The sequence below is a fragment of the Elephas maximus genome, chromosome 2 (genome assembly GCF_024166365.1).
Source record: "Elephas maximus indicus isolate mEleMax1 chromosome 2, mEleMax1 primary haplotype, whole genome shotgun sequence".
NCBI lineage: Eukaryota > Metazoa > Chordata > Mammalia > Proboscidea > Elephantidae > Elephas > Elephas maximus.
The window spans coordinates 38,824,276-38,841,980 of record NC_064820.1 but is presented as its reverse complement, the minus strand read 5'-3'; the positions used below and the strand labels follow the sequence as shown (position 1 = coordinate 38,841,980).

The 17,705-nt window shown below is 41.9% G+C and overlaps 1 protein-coding gene across 2 annotated transcripts in view; it reads left to right on the top strand.

Moving 5' to 3' along the window:
• The window catches only part of ADAMTS12 (ADAM metallopeptidase with thrombospondin type 1 motif 12), a 449,533-nt gene that overhangs the window by 398,881 nt on the left and 32,947 nt on the right, over positions 1-17,705 (top strand). For both annotated transcript variants that reach the window (XM_049861860.1, XM_049861871.1), the window contains one exon: positions 6,108-6,260. In XM_049861860.1, the coding sequence (XP_049717817.1) occupies positions 6,108-6,260 (153 nt within the window). The remainder of the gene's footprint in view (positions 1-6,107; positions 6,261-17,705) is intronic.

Genomic DNA, 17,705 nt, shown 5'->3' with positions numbered 1-17,705 from the left:
ATGGACAAATCCTTCTCAGTCCATAAGTTAATATAAAAGTTTTATAGAAAATCAGCTATAGAGTGACCCAGAAATTAGTTTCCTTACCATCTTATTATCTTTTCATCAATCCCCAACTCCCAGAGCAGCTGTGGGATTAATCGAATTTAAATTTGTTTGAACGTTTTTACCCTAAGGATATTTAATAAATGTTAACTAATTGATAAATGTTAATTTATTTAATAAGTTGTTTCTATGTCCAAATAAACTAAACCAAAATAAAGTACACATCAGCCATGATGACTGTTTGATCCCAAAGCTTAATACATTTTGATTACGGTGGAATAAGACACATAGAAGTAATTCTGTCTCAAATGTCATTTGACTTTGACAGAAATAAAATGTCTTACTGAATATGTCATAAAAAAAACCCAGTGCCCTCGAGTTGATTCCGACTCATAGCGACCCTATAGGACAGAGTAGATAGCTCACCAAAAATTGGGCGACAGTGGTAGAGCCAGGAAGAGCTGCTAATCCCAGGGAGTTTGGCTAGAAAAAGGAAAATAGCCCAGATTGCACAATTTGTCAAATCTACAAAGATATTCCAAGAATAGAGTTTCACAGTTGGCAGGAGCTCTCTTCATGACAGGGCTCGGTGCCTTCTCCCTTTATGTATGCGTATTTTTTGAGACAAAATGTTTAACAACACGGCATTGTCACAGATGATCAGGACTCAGAGTGGAAACTCTGGGTTTTGAGTTTCCTACTACGACCAATCGCTTACTCTGCCTATTTCTGAAACTCTCTCCCTCTCTGTCTCTGTGTGTGCATATAAAATGTATGTAGGTATATATATATAGTTGTAAAGATATATATAACACAGCATTTGCCAATTCAAAATTTTGCAAGTGTACAATTTAGTGCCACTAATTGCATTAATCGTGTTGTGTGTTCCTTGAGGATTACCTCTCTCTATAATGGCGACACTCTCCTGTCAATCACCAAATCTTAGAAACCTCAGAATCATCCTTGACATCACTCAGCCCTTGTCCTACTTAGGATAAATAAATAAATAACCTACTAGTTTTTCATGTCAGTGTGCCTCCATCATTTCTCTCCCCTCCTCCTTATTTCCTCTGCTAGTTTAGGGCCCAGGGGTTTCCGGTCTGAGGGGAGAAGGCATTTGGAAAAGACTTTTGTTTGTTACAATGGGAGGGGTGGGATAGGGCTTCAACCCCCATTTAGTGTCTGAGGATCAAGGATGATAAGCCCTGAGACATACACAACAGTCTGTTTTAAGGAAGAATTGTTCAGTCCAAACTGCCAATAATGTCCCAGTAGTTGAGAATCAAGGACCCTCAGTTACTCTCTTGCTTAGAACCCCTGCCCTGGCCTGCTTGCTGGACTATGTGTGGAACTCCGTTCTCTCTCTTCTCTAATCCAGTCCACGCACCGCTGCAAATGATGTAAGACTGAAAAATTAGTCTTCCAGGCGGACTGTTCTAGCCATGCCAAACTTCTGCTCAAAAGTCTTTAATGTCCCCTGATTCCATGCCAGATCAAATAAAATCCATTTTAACCTGGCATCCAATGGCCTATACAACTTTACATAATCCAGCTTTCCAGTTTTACTGCCTTCAACTTTTCTTCCTCTGTCTTAAGCTTCAACAAATCTGAATTGCTCAGTTTTCTCTAAATATTCTGCCCCTTGCATTCCAAAGCCTTTCTTCATGCTGTTTCCTCTGCCTAGAACTTCCTTCCCCTCCCCTTTGTCATTTTAAGTCCTACCTGTTCTTCAGGATCAGGTTTCCTCTTCCAGAAACCTCACCTGATCCCTAAGGTAAAAAATAACCTCTAAAGTTCCTTAGAGTTTGATCGGAATCTCTCTTATGGCTGTACCATATTGCCCATGGTACACAGCACTTCCTGTAATTGTGACTTCAAAAATTAACCAATTGATGTTTAAAAAAAAAAAAAAAAAATTAAGCTGCAACATAGACATATAGTTTGAAGCCAGAATTTCTGGATTTGTATCCTGGCTCAGTCACTTACTAACTGTATGTCCTTGGGTAAAATGCTTAGTCTCACTGTGCCTTAGTTTCCTCATCTGCAAAATGGGGATGGTGATAATGCCTGAGTAGTGATAACTGGATGTTCTTGGGCAAGGTGCTTAATCTCACTCTGCCTCAGTTTCTTCCGCTGTAAGATGGGGATGATAATAATGTCTGATTCATAAGATTGTTATGAGATAAAATGAACAACTATATGGAAGGTACTCAGAAGAGTGTTGAGTATATAGGAAGCGGTGAGTAGGTGTAAATATACACTTAAAAAAGAGAAAACATAGCTGCTATGCATAGTGCATGGGTGTGGCTTATATTTTGAGAGAAAATCACTTCTCACTGAACTGCCTCATCATTCAGTCAGAGCCCATAGGTCAGTTAGATGTAGGCTGTGTAGTTGTACAGAATGGAAGTGTCAACATAATTCACCACAGCCGTTCAGGGCAGTTTTCACCTTATGCTGTTGCAACCCTCAACGTCAGTTCTGCTTCTCCACACTCGGACACCTGCTCCTTGACGTAATCAATTGGTTGCTGCAGGGTCACCAGCTATGACGAGGTTGAAAGTTTCCAGGACAAAAGTGAAGGTGTCCCTCGACCTCCTCAGGGACCTTCCTTCTCCGCATCCCACTCCCAACTTGGAACTAATTTAATATAAAGGCCAATCTTCAGAATCCCATTTTACTTTTACTGAATTCCATGGACTTCCTCTCGTCAGCTTTACCTTTGGACTGTTTTCTGCTGCCTGAATAGAAACTGTCAAAGAGGGTTAAGCAAATATCTGTTGATGAGCAGGAATAGATTCTAGGCCCAAGAGACAACATACATTTATTTGCAACATAAATATGGTACGAAGAACTACAGACAGCTCTTGAGATTCACCAGGACCATCCCTAGCCTGGCAATTCAAGGCTACCTCCTGGGTCTCAGTAGCACCTTTCCTAGGTCTGGGCAAATGTCACATCTTCCTCCATGCTGTAATAGGAATTAACCGTGTACTGTCAGTGTGACCTTGAGCATGGCCCCTAAACTCTCTGAGTCCCAGGCATCTGGAAAACAGGGCTCATACTGTTGACCTTGCAGGTGTGCTGTGTTTAATAGGTGGTATTGGTAGAGTGCTAACCATGTACAAGTATACAAGAATTATTGCATTTAGTCCTTATAAAAACCTAATAAGGGAGGTCCTAGCGTGATCACCAGTTTTACAGGCTAGGTTCGACGGTACTGGGTAAGCTAGCAAACCACAAAGATCACACAATTATCCAACTGCAGAACTATAGTTATACCTCAATTTCTGAGGGCTAGAGAAAGTGTGGAGCCCTGGTGGCACAGTGGTAAAGAGCTTGGCTGCTAACGAAAAGGTTGGCAGTTTGAATCTACCAATTGTTCCTTGGAAACCCTGTGGGGGGCAGTTCTACCCTGTCCTATAGGGTTGCTATGATTTGGAATCAACTTAACAAAAAAAAAAAAATTTTTTAAGAGAAACTGTATGAAAGGTAACACATAGATGGTTGTATCAGTTATCTATTGACAAAATAATGCAGTTTACAAAAAAAAAAAACACGAAACCTCAGTAAATGTTTCCTCACAAGTCTGTGGATGGGCTTAGAGTTCTGCCTACCTGGCTGAGGTCAGCTGATCTCAGCTGGGCTTATCACGGGTCTACACTCAGCCGGCAGGTCAGCTGGGGGCTGGCTGGCCTGGGATGGCCATGGCTAGAGTGATGCAGCTCTGTTTCATGTCATCTCTCATCCTCCAGCAGGCTAGCCCAGGCCTATTCTCATGGCATAGGTAGGGTCCGAGAAAGAGGGAATAGAAATGAGCAAGGCCCCCTGAAGCCTAGGTGTAGCAATGACGCACCATCACCCAGTGCATTCTCTTGGCCAAAGCAAGTCACAAGGCCAGGTCTGATTTAAGAGCTGGGGAAACAAACTCTACCCCTAGATGGGAGGAGCCACATGGCCCATTGCAAAGGGCATGGGCTCAAGGAAGCACGAACGGCCCACTCCGTCTATGGCAGTGGTCAATGTACTCCAGCTGTTATTGCCTCTATTGTTAGTGTTATCATTGTAGTGGAACACGTACATACATAATGTAGTTACAGAGGAGAAAGTGCTAGCAGCTTATGAGATGTACAAATCAAATCCTAAGGAACTTTGGGAGGAAGAAATTACCTTTATACATAAGCCAGTTGGAAAAGATGATGACCTAGGCTCTTTTCTACTCTTCCCATTCTGTGTTTCTATAGTCAATGTATCTACCTAGAAACTCTATTATATGATGTATGTTTTGTTGCACAAAATGAAACATGGAACTATGAGGAGGGAGAAGATGGAGCAAGGCTGGTCTTTATTTAAAAAATTATAACCTAGCAAATGAAGCTTTTAAGAATGCCACAGATGTATCTTCTACCCTTTTTTATTAGCTCAAAAACCTGCTGCCATCGAGTTGATTCTGACTCATAGCGACCCTATAGGATGGAGTAGAACTGCGTCATAGGGTTTCCAAGGACCACCTGGTGGATTCAAACTGCCAACCTTTTGGTTAGCAGCTGAGCTCTTAACCACTATGCCGCCAGAGTTTCCTTTATTAGCTCAAAGCTGTGCCCAGAGCTGTGTTTTACATGTCCAGGAACAGCTTGTCCTTCTGAAGCTGGGAAAGAAGAGGAAATATCAACTGTAAAGAAAAAAAAAAAAAATTGAGCACACAAAATGGAAGAAATTCTGGGTTAAACGTTTGTGTGTTTTTCAAGGTGACTCCATGCTAAATCTGAGAAATTGAAGAATTGTAAATAAATGAAAACACCTTGAGAAAAATGGGTTGTATGTATATGGAAGAAGGTGATTGACTTTTTCGCCACCAGTGGATTAAGTGGTGAAAAACATCAAGTTGTGATGCCTGGCTCACTCCAAGTGCAGTCTGAGGGTCAACAGCATGGAGCATTACCTGCATGCTTGTTAAAGATGCAGACTCTCAGACCCCAGCCCAGACCTCCTGAGTCAGTATCTGCGTTTAGCAAGATGCCCAGGTGATTCATATGAACACTGAAATTTAAGACCCAGTGCCACCACAGGCAGTTCCAGACATCAGAGGCAGAAAATCCAAATCTACCTCCTTCGGCAAGCCAGGCCTCTATGCCTCAGTTTCTTTATCTGTACTGTAACAACACCAGTCCACACCACGGGTTTATCACGGAGAGGAATAAACTAGAGAATGCTGTCGAGGTGCTATATGGATATGAAGTAAGAGACAGATGGTTGAATCTAACATCCACTCTGAATGGCACTGCTGTGAACTGTGGCAGTTGGACATTCCCTAGGCATTCACACCAGTAGAATTCTCAAAGGGAAGCAAATTACCATTTGTACTGGCTTTTCCTCCCACACATAAATTGGTGCATTTTGGGTTTTTGTAGAATTACCTAAGGAGTTTTTTTTTTTTTTTTTTAAATACTGTTGCTTAGGCCCTAACCCCAGAGATTTAGACTAATTTGCTTGGGATGGGGGCTCTAACCCAACAACCCAGTGCCATCGAGTCGATTCATGGGTGCTCTGGTATTGGTATTTTTAAAAGCGCTGAAGGTGATTTTGGCCACTGGGTGGCACAAACGGTTTGCGCTCGGCTAATAACCAAAAGGAGCCTTCGTGACACAGTGTTTGAGAACTTGGCTACTAACCAAAAGGTCAGCAGTTCGAATCCACCAGGTGCTCCTTAGAAACCCTGTGGAGCAGTTCCACTCTGTCCTATAGTGTCATATGAGTCGGAATCAGCTCCATGGCAGTGGGTTAAATAACCGAAAGTTTGGCAGTTTGAACCTACCTAGCAGTACCGAGAAAGAAAAGCCTGAAGACATGTTTCTGTAAAGGTCACAGCCAAGAAAACCCTGCGGTGCTCAGTTCTATTCTGTAACACGTGGGATTGCTATCAGTCTGAATTGACTTGACAGCAACGGGTTAGGTTTTGTAGATGATTTAGTGAGAACCTCTGCCCCCAGGGAATCGGCAGTGGGGCCGGTCTGAGAAAGCAGCTCTCAGCCTGTCTTCTCTCTCCTCCTTCCCTGGCATAGTGCTCCACCACCTGTGGGCTGGGAGCCTACTGGAGGACCGTGGAGTGCAGCACCCAGATCGATTCCGACTGTGCGGCCACTCAGAGGCCTGACCCTGCGAAGAAGTGCCACCTCCGTCCCTGTGCTGGCTGGAAAGTGGGAAACTGGAGCAAGGTAATTTATCAGACTCTGCGGCGTCCTGGGGGGAAGGCGTATATAAGCATTTGCTCAAGTAGGGTTCTGTTTTCTCTTCCTGCCTCTTTTACAAAATTGTGAATGAGTAAATCATAGAGATTACCATAGGATCCCTGGTGGTGCAATGGTTACATGCTTGGGTGCTAAGCGAAAGGTTGGTGGTATCTCATTTGCTCTTCTCTGGTTCTCCTGGGTGCACTCACCCATCAGACTAGAATACCATTTATCCTCTTTAGTCCCCCTTTTCTAAAGTAAGGCTCTGATCTTTAGGAAGAAGGGCTAAGTGGGGACACTCCTTAGGAAATTTACCACACATTCTTCTGACACCTGCCAACATCTCTTTCTCTGTTTCCACACCATTTTTCTTCCTGGACTGAACGCTGATTCTTTTTTTTCTTTCTCTTTCTACTCATAACCAATTCAGGATCCAAAAAGGACTGAATGCTTGACCACAAATTATCTTACATATCCCAAAAAATCTCAAGAAACGTGTTACATCCCTGACCTTGCGAAATGTTGACCACATCCTAAAGTTCTATTCTCTCCTAACTGAGGATAACCCTTTCCTTAGAAATTACATGGTTCAAAACACAGGCAGTTGCGTGAAATAGCTTGCACTTTGAAGAGGTCGGTGTAAGCCTGGGAAATGCTAGCTGGAAAACCTTGAATGAGACTTTGGTGAGCTCTTCTCTGGGATCAGGCCTCCTAATGAAAGTCCTGCTTGGCCAGTGCCTCCTTTGTCTCTCTGTGTTTTCTCTTCCATAGATGGATTGTTGCTGATACATTTATTAGACCCCGTAGCGCTTCTAGGAGTCCCTGGGTGGTGCAAATGGTTAACCCACTCGGCCGCTGACTGAAAGGTTGGAGGTTCAAATTCACCCAGAGGCATGCTTTGGAAGACAGGCCTGGCAATCTGCATCCAAAAAATCCACTGAAAACCCTATGGAGCACAGTTCTACTCTGACACACGTGGGATTGCATGGAGAGGGGATCAACCCAACAGCAACTGGTTGGATTTTTTGGTAGCACTCCTAGTGGTTTTGTAGAAGCTCTCACTGACATATCATCAAGTTCTGTTCATTTAGACTTTATCTTAAATCTTAACAATTAAGCAAGACTCTTTCTTTGACTACCACATTATTGACCAAGGGAGCCCTGGTGGCACGATTGTTACCCGCCTGGCTGCTAACCGAAAGGTCAGTGGTTGGAAACCACCAGCAGCTCCAAGGGAGAAAAGACGTGGCAATCTGCTTCCGTAAGGATTAAAGCCTAGGAAACCCTGTGGAGTAGTTCTACTCTTTCCTACAGGGTCAGTATGAGTCAGAATTGGCTCGACAGCACACGGCATAGATGTCAGGCCTTTTGCGTTTACTCAGAGGCAGACCTCCAGACACTAGAGCAGGATAGTAGGCTCCTGAGTTTGCCTTTAAAGAGCTGGAGGGTTTATATTCTGCCAAGTTGACAGCTTGCCTTTTCAGAGCTACTCTCTCAGAGAGAAGAATTCCAATTTTACCCAGAATCTTCTGCACTATCCCACTGATCTCCACCCTAGGTCCAGAGACATTAATTCTCATAGGACTGACAGCAACTACAGGGGACTCTAGCCTCACCTAAACCCACAGGCATCATACCTGAGGCACTCCAGGTGACTTGTCAATAATCTCCCACCACTGCTGTTGCTGTCTGAGTTGGAATTAGTTTCCTGGCTTATGTTTTTTATATCACTTCTTCTCATGGTGAAGCCCAATACAATTGCTGTGGACATTTTCTCATCTATATAACAGTAGAATGAGACTCCACATTCAGACTTCTACCTTTACAGTGTCAGTTTGTTGTTGTTGTTGTTGTTAGGTGCCATCGAGTTGGTTCTGACTCATAGCAACACCATGTACAACAGAACGAAACACTGCCCAGTCCTGTGCCATCCTCGCAATCTTTGTTATGCTTGAGCCCATTGTTGCAGCCACTGTGTTTAGAAGGAGTTTGTCAGAGTGGCTTGCTTCCTCTTTGTGCATTGATCTGTTTGAAACAACATCAGTGTTGTAGAACTCAGGTTTGTCCTAGAGGCATACTTAGGAAAATTAGTTTCTACAGAATTGAATCCTAGGGGCAGTACTAGGCTTGGCAACGCACATGTCTGGGTTGGCAACCCTCGTCTGTCCCTAACCAGCATGTGGCTCATTTATCTAAATCTTTAGAGCTTTAATTTTCTCACCTCTGTTTGTCCTATAGAGTAGTATAAGTATAAAAAGAGAAAGCGTATATGAAACAACTTTGCAAATGATAAAAGCGTGTTCAGATGAAGCACTGAGTAAACTCTGAGCTCTACATAAAGGTGAAAACCAACCATCTGCTGTTCAGGTGACCCCTACTCATGGTGACCCCTGTATGTCAGAGTAGAGCTGTGCTTCACAGCGTTTTCTTTTGGAAGTAGGTCGCCTTCCAAGCCACCTCTAGGTGGACTGGAACCTCCAACCATTCGTTTAGCAGCTGAGCACATCACCAACTATGTCACTTGGGGACTCCTATATAAAAGTTTAGGGCTGGCTATTAGGCATTTTGAGGAGCCCTGGTGGTGCAGTGGTTAAGTGCTTGGCTGCTAACCAAAAGGTCGACGGTTTCAATCCACCAGCCGTTCTGCAGGAGAAAGACGTGGCGGTCTGCTTAAGTAAAGACTTACAGCCTTGGAAACTCTGTGGGGCAGTTCTACTCAGTCCTACAGGGTTGCCATGAGTTGGAATCGACTCGACAGCACTGGGTTTGGTTTTTGTTTGCTATCAGCTACTAACCTAAAGATTGGCAGTTCAAACCCACCCAGTGATGCCATGGAAGAAAGGCCTGGTGATCTGCTTTCATAAAGATTACAGCCAAGAAAACCCTATGGAGCAGTTCTACTCTCTAACACATGGAGTTGCCATGAATTGGAATCAGCTCAACAGCAATGGGTTTTTTGTTAGGCATTTATTAACCTCTGGCTTCCTGGACGTGGGGCAGGAGGCCTGTGCACAGGCAACAGCAGAGTAAGTCCCGTTCACAGAGTGACTGGCCTGAGCAGGTGTTATTCTCCAGCACCAAGTAGACAAGGTGCTCACAATGTCCGCAAACCTGAGAGGACCTGGCCTCCTGGGGCACTAGCAGTCATCGAGTACCACCACACGCCTGACACTGAGCCAGATCTTTAGGCAAACAATTCCATTTCAACCCAGTACAGGGCCTTCTGAGATTATAAAGATTACTGGAGTATTTAAATCACTAACACTTGGTCATCCAGCTAGTACTAAGTTCCCGTTCTAAGAAACCATCGACTGGAGGATATGCCAGCAATTTAATTACAGCTTTTCAGAGAGAAAGGTAATACTACACAATAAATACGTACACCAGCTCTAATATACGTGCCAATTGCAGGACAGGAACATTTGTGGGGGGGAAAGTGATTCTTCTGATAGAAGAGAGAGTGACAGACATGAGCTTGAAAACCTCCCATTTGGTTTGACACCAAAACTATGCATTGTCCGCAGTTCCACACACTTTCTGATTAAATGCTTTGCTCTTACCTTCTGAAGTTTTGCAAACTGCTGATTCGACAACCTCTTTATTATCTCTGTGAGGATGAGCATGCCTTTTCCATACTTAAATCTAGGGGATCTCGATTATTTCGAAAATGGGTCACAAAGACTTCTACATTTTCCTTGGAATGATCTGTCATCTCCCATAGGCAACACTGCAATTTTATTTTAGAAGTAGTTGACTTTGTTACCTGTAGCTTTGCTGGAAAATAAGAGGAAGTGACAACCTTTCCTTATGGCCTTGGGTTTCATATAGTCTTTGCTAACTAGTCTTCCTGACTTATTCTAGTTCTTGTCTCCATGTTGACTGGGTTTTGCATATTGTCTATTTCAGTGCTACATTTTATAAATCTGAATTTTTAAAAAATGAATTAAATAAATTGTTCCTGTCTTGAAAAAAAAAAAGTCCTCTACTTTCATACACAGCATGTTCCTAGAAACATATATAGTCATGTGCCACGTAACGTCCCGTTGGGCAGCATCTAACCACATGTAGTTGTGGTCCTATAAGGTTATAATGGAGTGCAGAAATTCTGACTGGAGAATACAACGTGGCAGATTTAACGAGACATGGTGAACACAACAGCTTCTCATAGGCTGACACATGTATCTCATGTTTTTTGTATACAAAGCGATTATGCTCCTAGGTGTGTAATGGTACAGTACATATTTGACCTATATGCCTTGGAAACCCTGGTGGTGTAGTGGTTAAGCACTACAGCTGCTAACCAAAGGGTCGGCAGTTCGAATCCGCCAGGCACTCCTTGGAAACTCTATGGGGCAGTGCTACTCTGACCTGCAGGGTCGCTATGAGTCGGAATCGACTCAACGGCACTGGGTTTGGGTTTTTTTTTTTTGTTTTATATATGTCTTGATAGTCTAACAAGCGCCTGTGTTACTGGCTTATGTATGTACTGTGCTGTACTTTCCATAATAATTTTTTTTGAAGTGTAAAGCATTTTTATTTTGAGTATAGGGAAATAGGATTATTTGTTTTTTTTTGTTCTTCATTGCCTCTCAGATTTTGATTGGTTATATTTTCTACTGTTTTTTTTAAAAAGTGGTATTCACTAGGATTCTGTTTTCCCTTTGCCCTTCAAGTTCAAGAAATCGAAACACAACAAATGAGCTCTTATATGTTAGACTGTGATATAATTTTGCAACCAGTTGTCAAGGTAAGATTTCACTATTACTACCACTGGAACTGTCATTTCTTTTTTTTTTTTCTAAATTTTTATTGTGCTTTAAGTGAAAGTTTACAAATCAAGTCAGCCTCTCATACAAAAATTTATATACACCCTAATTTTACTATATACACCTAGTTGCCATCCCCCTAATAAGACAGCATACTCCTTCCCTACACTTTCTATTTTCCTGTCCATTCGGCCAGCTTCCGACTCCCTCTGCCCTCTCATCTCCCCTCTACACAGGAGCTGCCCACATAGTCTCATGTGTCTATTTGAACCACGAAGCTCACTCTTCACCATAATCATTTTCTATCCCATAATCCAGACCAATCCCTGTCTGAAGAGTTGGCTTTGGGAATGGTTCTTGTCTTGACCTAACAGAAGGTCTGGGGGCCGTGACCTCCGGGGTCCTTGTAGTCCCAGTCAGACTGTTAAGTCTGGTCTTTTTACGAGAATTTGAGGTCTGCATCCCATTGCTCTCCTCCTCCCTCAGGGATTCTATGTTGTGTTCCACTCCAGGGCAGTCATCGGTCGTAACCGGGCACCATCAAGTTCTTCTGGTCTCAGGCTGATGTAGTCTCTGGTTTATGTGGCCCTTTCTGTCTCTTGGGCTCATAATTACCTTATGTCCTTGGTGTTCTTCATTCTCCTTTGCTCCAGGTGGGTTGAGACCAATTGGTGCATCTTAGATGGCTGCTTGCTAGCATTTAAAACCCCAGATGCCACTCTCCAAAGTGGGATGCAGAATGTTTCTTAATAGATTTTATTATGCCAGTTGACTTAGATGTCCCCTTAAACCATGGTCCCCAAACTCCCGGCCCTGCTACGCTGGCCTTTGAAGTGTTCAATTTATTCAGGAAACTTCTTTGTTTTTGGTTTAGTCCAGTTGTGCTGACCTCGCCTGTATTGTGTGTTGCCTTTCCCTTCACCTAAAATAGTTCATATCTACTATCTAATTAGTGGAAACCCCTCTCTCTTCCTCCCTCCCCCTTCTCGTAACTATCAAAGAATATTTCCTTCTCAGTTTAAACTGTTTTAAGCATTCTTAAAATAGTGGTCTCATACAATATTCGTCCTTTTTGCAACTGACTAATTTCACTCAGCATTATGCTCCATGTTATGAAATGTTTCACGGATTCATCATTGTTCTTTATTGATGTATAGTATTCCATTGTGTGAATATGCTGTTGTTGTTGTTAGGCGCCGTTAAGCCGGTTCCAACTTATAGCGACCCTATGCACAACAGAACGAAACACTGCCCGGTCATGCACCATCCTTATAATCGTTGTTATGCTTGAGCTCACTGTTGCAGCCACTGTGTCAATCCACCTCGTTTAGGGTCTTCCTCTTTGCCACTAACCCTGTACTCTGCCAAGCATGATGTCCTTCTCCAGGGACTGATACCTCCTGACAATATGTCCAAAGTATGTAAGACGCAGTTTCGCCATCCTTGCTTCTAAGGAGCATTCTGGCCGCACTTCTTCCAAGACAGATTTGTTCATTCTTTTGGCAGTCCACGGTATATTCAATATTTTTTGCCAACACAACAATTCAAAGGCGTCAACTCTTCTTCGGTCTTCCTTATTCGTTGCCCAGCTTTCACATGCATATGATGAAATTGAAAATACCATGGCTCAGTTCAGGCTTACCTTAGTCTTCAGGGTGACATCTTTGCTCTTCAAAACTTTGAAGAGGTTCTTTGCAGCAGATATGCCCAGTGCAATGTGTCTTTTGATTTCTTGACTGCTGCTTCCATGGCTGTTGATTGTGGATCCAAGTAAAATGGAATCCTTGACAACTTCAATCTTTTCTCCATTTATCGTGATGTTGCTCATTGGTCCACTTGTGAGGAGTTTTGTTTTCTTTATGTTGAGGTGTAATCCATACTGAAGGCTGTGGTCTTTGATCTTCATTAGTAAGTGCTTCAAGTCCTCTTCACTTTCAGAAAGCAAGCTTGTGTCATCTGCATAACGCAGGTTGTTAATGAGTCTTCCTCCAATCTTGATGCCCCGTTCTTCTTCATATAGTCCAGCTTCTCGTATTATTTGCTCAGCATACAGATTAAATAGGTATGGTGAAAGAATACAACCCTGACGCACACCTTTCCTGACTTGAAACCAATCAGTACCCCCTTGTTCTGTCTGAAGAACTGCCTCTTGATCTGTGTAAAGGTTCCTCATGAGCACAATTAAGTGTTCTGGAATTCCCATTCTTCGCAGTGTTATCCATAGTTTGTTATGATCCACACAGTCATATGCCTTTGCATAGTCAATAAAACACAGGTAAACATCCTTCTGGTATTCTCTGCTTTCAGCCAGAATCCATCTGACATCAGCAATGATATCCCTGGTTCCACGTCCTCTTCTGAAACCGGCCTGAATTTCTGGCAGTTCCCTGTCGATATACTGCTACAGCTGTTTTTGAATGATCTTCAGCAAAATTTTGCTTGCATGTGATATTAATGATAAAAAAAAAAATGATAAAACCCATAAAACATTGTTCTGTAATTTCCACATTCAGTTGGATCACCTTTCTTCGGAATAGGCATAAATATGGATCTCTTCCAGTCAGTTGGTCAGGAAGCTGTCTTCCATATTTCTTGGCATAGACGAGTGAGCACCTCCAGTGCTGCATCTGTTTGTTGAAACATCTCAATTGATATTCCATCAATTCCTGGAGCCTTGTTTTTTGCCAATGCCTTCAGAGCAGTTTGGACTTCTGTCTGTCAGTTTGTCATACTGTGGGGGCTTGTGTGTTGCTGTGATGGTGGAAGCTATGCCACCGGTATTCAGATACCAGCAGGGTTGCCTATGGAGGACAGGTTTCAGCTGAGGTTCCAGACTAAGACAGACTAGGATGAAGGACCCGGCAGTCTACTTCTGAAAAGCATTAGCCAGTGAAAACCTTATGAATAGCAGCGGAACATTGTCTGAAATAGTGCTGGAAAATGAGCCCCCAGGTTGGAAGGCACTCAAAAGATGACTGGGGAAGAGCTGCCTCCTCAAAGTAGAGTCAACCTTAATGACGTGGATGGAGTAAAGCTTTCAGGACCTTCATTTGCTGATGTGGCACGACTCAAAATGAGAAGAAACAGCTGCAAACATCCATTAATAATCAGAACCTGCAATGTACGAAGTATGAATCTAGGAAAATTGGAAATCATCAAAAATGAAATGGAACACATAAACATCGATATCCTAGGCATTAGTGAGCTGAAATGGATGGTATTGGCCATTTTGGTTCGGACAATCATGTGGTCTACTATGCCCAGAATGACAATTCGAAGAGGAATGGTATTGCATTCATCGTGAAAAAGTATGTTTCAAGATCTATCCTGAAGTACAATGCTGTCAGTAGTAGGATAATATTCATATGCCTACAAGGAAGACCAGTTAATACGACTATTATTCAAATATACATACCAACCACTACGGCCAAAGATGAAGAAACAGAAGATTTTTATCAGCTGCTGCAGTCAGAAATTGATCGAGCATGCAATCAAGATGCATTGATAATTACTGGTGATTGGAATGTGAAAGTTGGAAACAAAGAAGAAGGATCAGTAGTTGGGAAACATGGCCTTGGTGATAGAAACAATACCAGAGATCGAATGATAGAATTTTGCAAGACCAACGACTTCTTCATTGCAAATACCTTCTTTTACCAACATAGACGGTGACTATACACATGGACCTCGCCAGATGGAACACACAGAAATCAAATTGACTACATCTGTGGAAAGAGACAGTGGAAAAGCTCAATATCATCAGTCAGAACAAGGCCAGGGGCCGACTGTGGAACAGACTATCAATTGCTCATATGCACGTTCAAGCTGAAACTGAAGAAAATCAGAGCAAGTCCACGAGAGCCAAAATATGACCTTGAGTATATCCCACCTGAATTTAGAGACCATCTGAAGAACAGATTTGATGCATTGAACGCTAATGAGCAAAGACCAGACAAGTTGTGGAATGACATCAAGGACATCATCCATGTAGAAAGCAAGAGGTCGCTGAAAAGACAGGAAAGAAAGAAAAGACCAAGATGGATGTCAGAGGAGACTCTGAAACTTGCTCTTGAGTGTCGAGCAGCTAAAGCAAAAGGAAGAACTGATGAAGTAAAAGAACTGAACAGAAGATTTCAAAGGACCCCTCAAGAAGACAAAGTAAAGTGTTATAATGACATGTGCAAAGAGCTGGAGATGGAAAACCAAAAGGGAAGAACGTGCTTGGCGTTTCTCAAGCTGAAAGAACTGAAGAAAAAATTCAAGCCTCAAGCTGAAATAGTGAAGGATTCTATGGGGGAAAATATTAAAGGACGCAGGAAGCATCAAAAGAAGATGGAAGGAATACACAGAGTCATTATACCAAAAAGAATTAGTCGATATTCAGCCATTTCAAGAGGTGGCATATGATCCGGAACCGATGGTACTGAAGGAAGAAGTCCAAGATGCTGCGTGAATATACCACAATTTATTTATCCATTCATCCCTTGATGGCCACCTTGGTTGCTTGCATCTTTTTGCTATTGTAAACAGTGCTGCAATGAAAATGGGTGTGCATGTATCTGTTTGTGTAAAGGCTCTTATTTCTCTAGGATATACTATAGGGTCGCTATCAGTCGGAATCAACTCGACAGCACAGGGTATATTCCAAGGAGTGGGACTGCTGGATTGTATTGTAGTTCAATTTCTGGTTTTTTAAAAAAGCACCAAATTGATTTCCAAAGTGGTTGTACCATTTTACATTCCCACCAGCAGTGTGTAAGTGTTCCAGCCTCTCCACAGCCTCTCCAACATTTATTATTTTGTGTTTTTTGGGTTGATGCCAGCCTCATTGGAGTAAGGTGGAATCTCATTGTAGTTTTGATTTGCATTTCCCTAATGGCTAATGATCATGAGCGTTTCCTCACGTATCTTTTAGCTACCTGAATGTCTTCTTTAGTGAAGTGCCTGTTCATATCCTTTGCCCGTTTTTTAATTGGGTTATTTGTCTTTTTGTTGTTGAGTTTTTGCAGTATCATGTAGATTTTAATGATTAGACGCTGATCGGAAATGTTACAGCTAAGAACTTTTTCCCAGTCTGTAGGTAGTCTTTTTACTCTTTTGGTGAAGTCTTTGAATGAGCATAGGTGTTTGACTTTTAGGAGCTCCCAGGTATCTAGTTTCTTTTCTGCATTGTTAGTAATGTTTTGTGTGCTGTTTATGCCATGTATTAGGACTCCTGGTATTGTCTCTATTTTTTCTTCCATGATCTTTATCGTTTTAGATTTTATATTTAGGTATTTGATCCGTTTTGAGTTCGTTTTTGTGCATGGTGTGAGGTATGGGTCTTGTTTCATTTTTTTGCAGATAGATATCCAGTTATGCCAGCACCATTTATTAAAGAGACTGTCTTTTCCCCATTGAACTGACTTTGAGCCATTGTCAAATATCAGCTGCTCATATGTGGATGGATTTATGTCTGGATTCTCAATTCTGTTCCATTGGTCTATGTATCTGTTGTTGTACTAGTACCAGGCTGTTCTGACTACTGTGGTGGTAGAATATGTTCTAAAATCAGGTAGAGTGAAGCCTCCCACTTTGTTCTTCTTTTCCGGGAATGCTTTACTTATCTGGGGCCTCTTTCCCTTCCATATGAAGCTGGTGATTTGTTTCACCATCTCATAAAAAATGTCATTGGAATTTGGATCAGAATTGCATTAAATCTATAGATTGCTTTTGGTAGAATAGGCATTTTCACAAAGTTAAGTCTTCCTATCCATGAGTAAGGTACGTTTTTCCACTTATGTAGGTCTCTTTTGGTTTCTTGCAGAAGTGTCTTGTAGTTTTCATTATATGGATCTTTAACATCTCTGGTAAGATTTATTCCTAATTATTTTATCTTTGCAGGGGCTACTGTAAATGGTATTGATTTGGGAATTTCCTCTTTGATGTTCTTTTTGTTAGTGTAGAGGAATCCAACTGATTTTTATATGTTTATCTTGTATCCTTATAGTCTACTGAACTCTTCTATTAGTTTTAGTAGTTTTCTTGAGGATTCTTCAGGGTTTTCTGTGTATAAGGTCATCTGCAAAAAGAGATACTTTTACTTCTTCCTTACCAATCCGGATGCCCTTTATTTCTTTATCTAGCCTAACTGCTGTGGCTAGGACCTCCAGCACAATGTTGAATAAGAGTGGTGATAAAGGGCATCCTTGTCTATTCCTGATCTCAAGGGGAATGCTTTCAGACTCTCTCCATTTAAGATGATGTTGGCTGTTGGCTTTGTATAAATGCCCTTTATTATGTTGAGGAATTTTCCTTCTATTCCTATTTTGCTGAGAGCTTTTATCGTGAATGGATTTTGAACTTTGTCAAATGCCTTTTCTGCATCAATTGATAAGATCATGTTGTTCTTGTCTTTTGTTTTATTTATATGATGGATTACATTAACTGTTTTTCTAATGATGAACCATCCCTGCATACCTGGTATGAATCCCATTTGGTCATGGTGAATTATTTTTTTTTTTATGTTGTTGAATTCTATTGGCTAGAATTTTGTTGAGGATTTTTGCATCTAAGTTCATGAGGGATGTAAGTCTGTAATTTTGTTTTTTTGTGGTGTCTTTACCTGGTTTTGGTATCAGGGATATGCTGGCTTCATAGAATGAGTTTGAGAGTATTCCGTCCT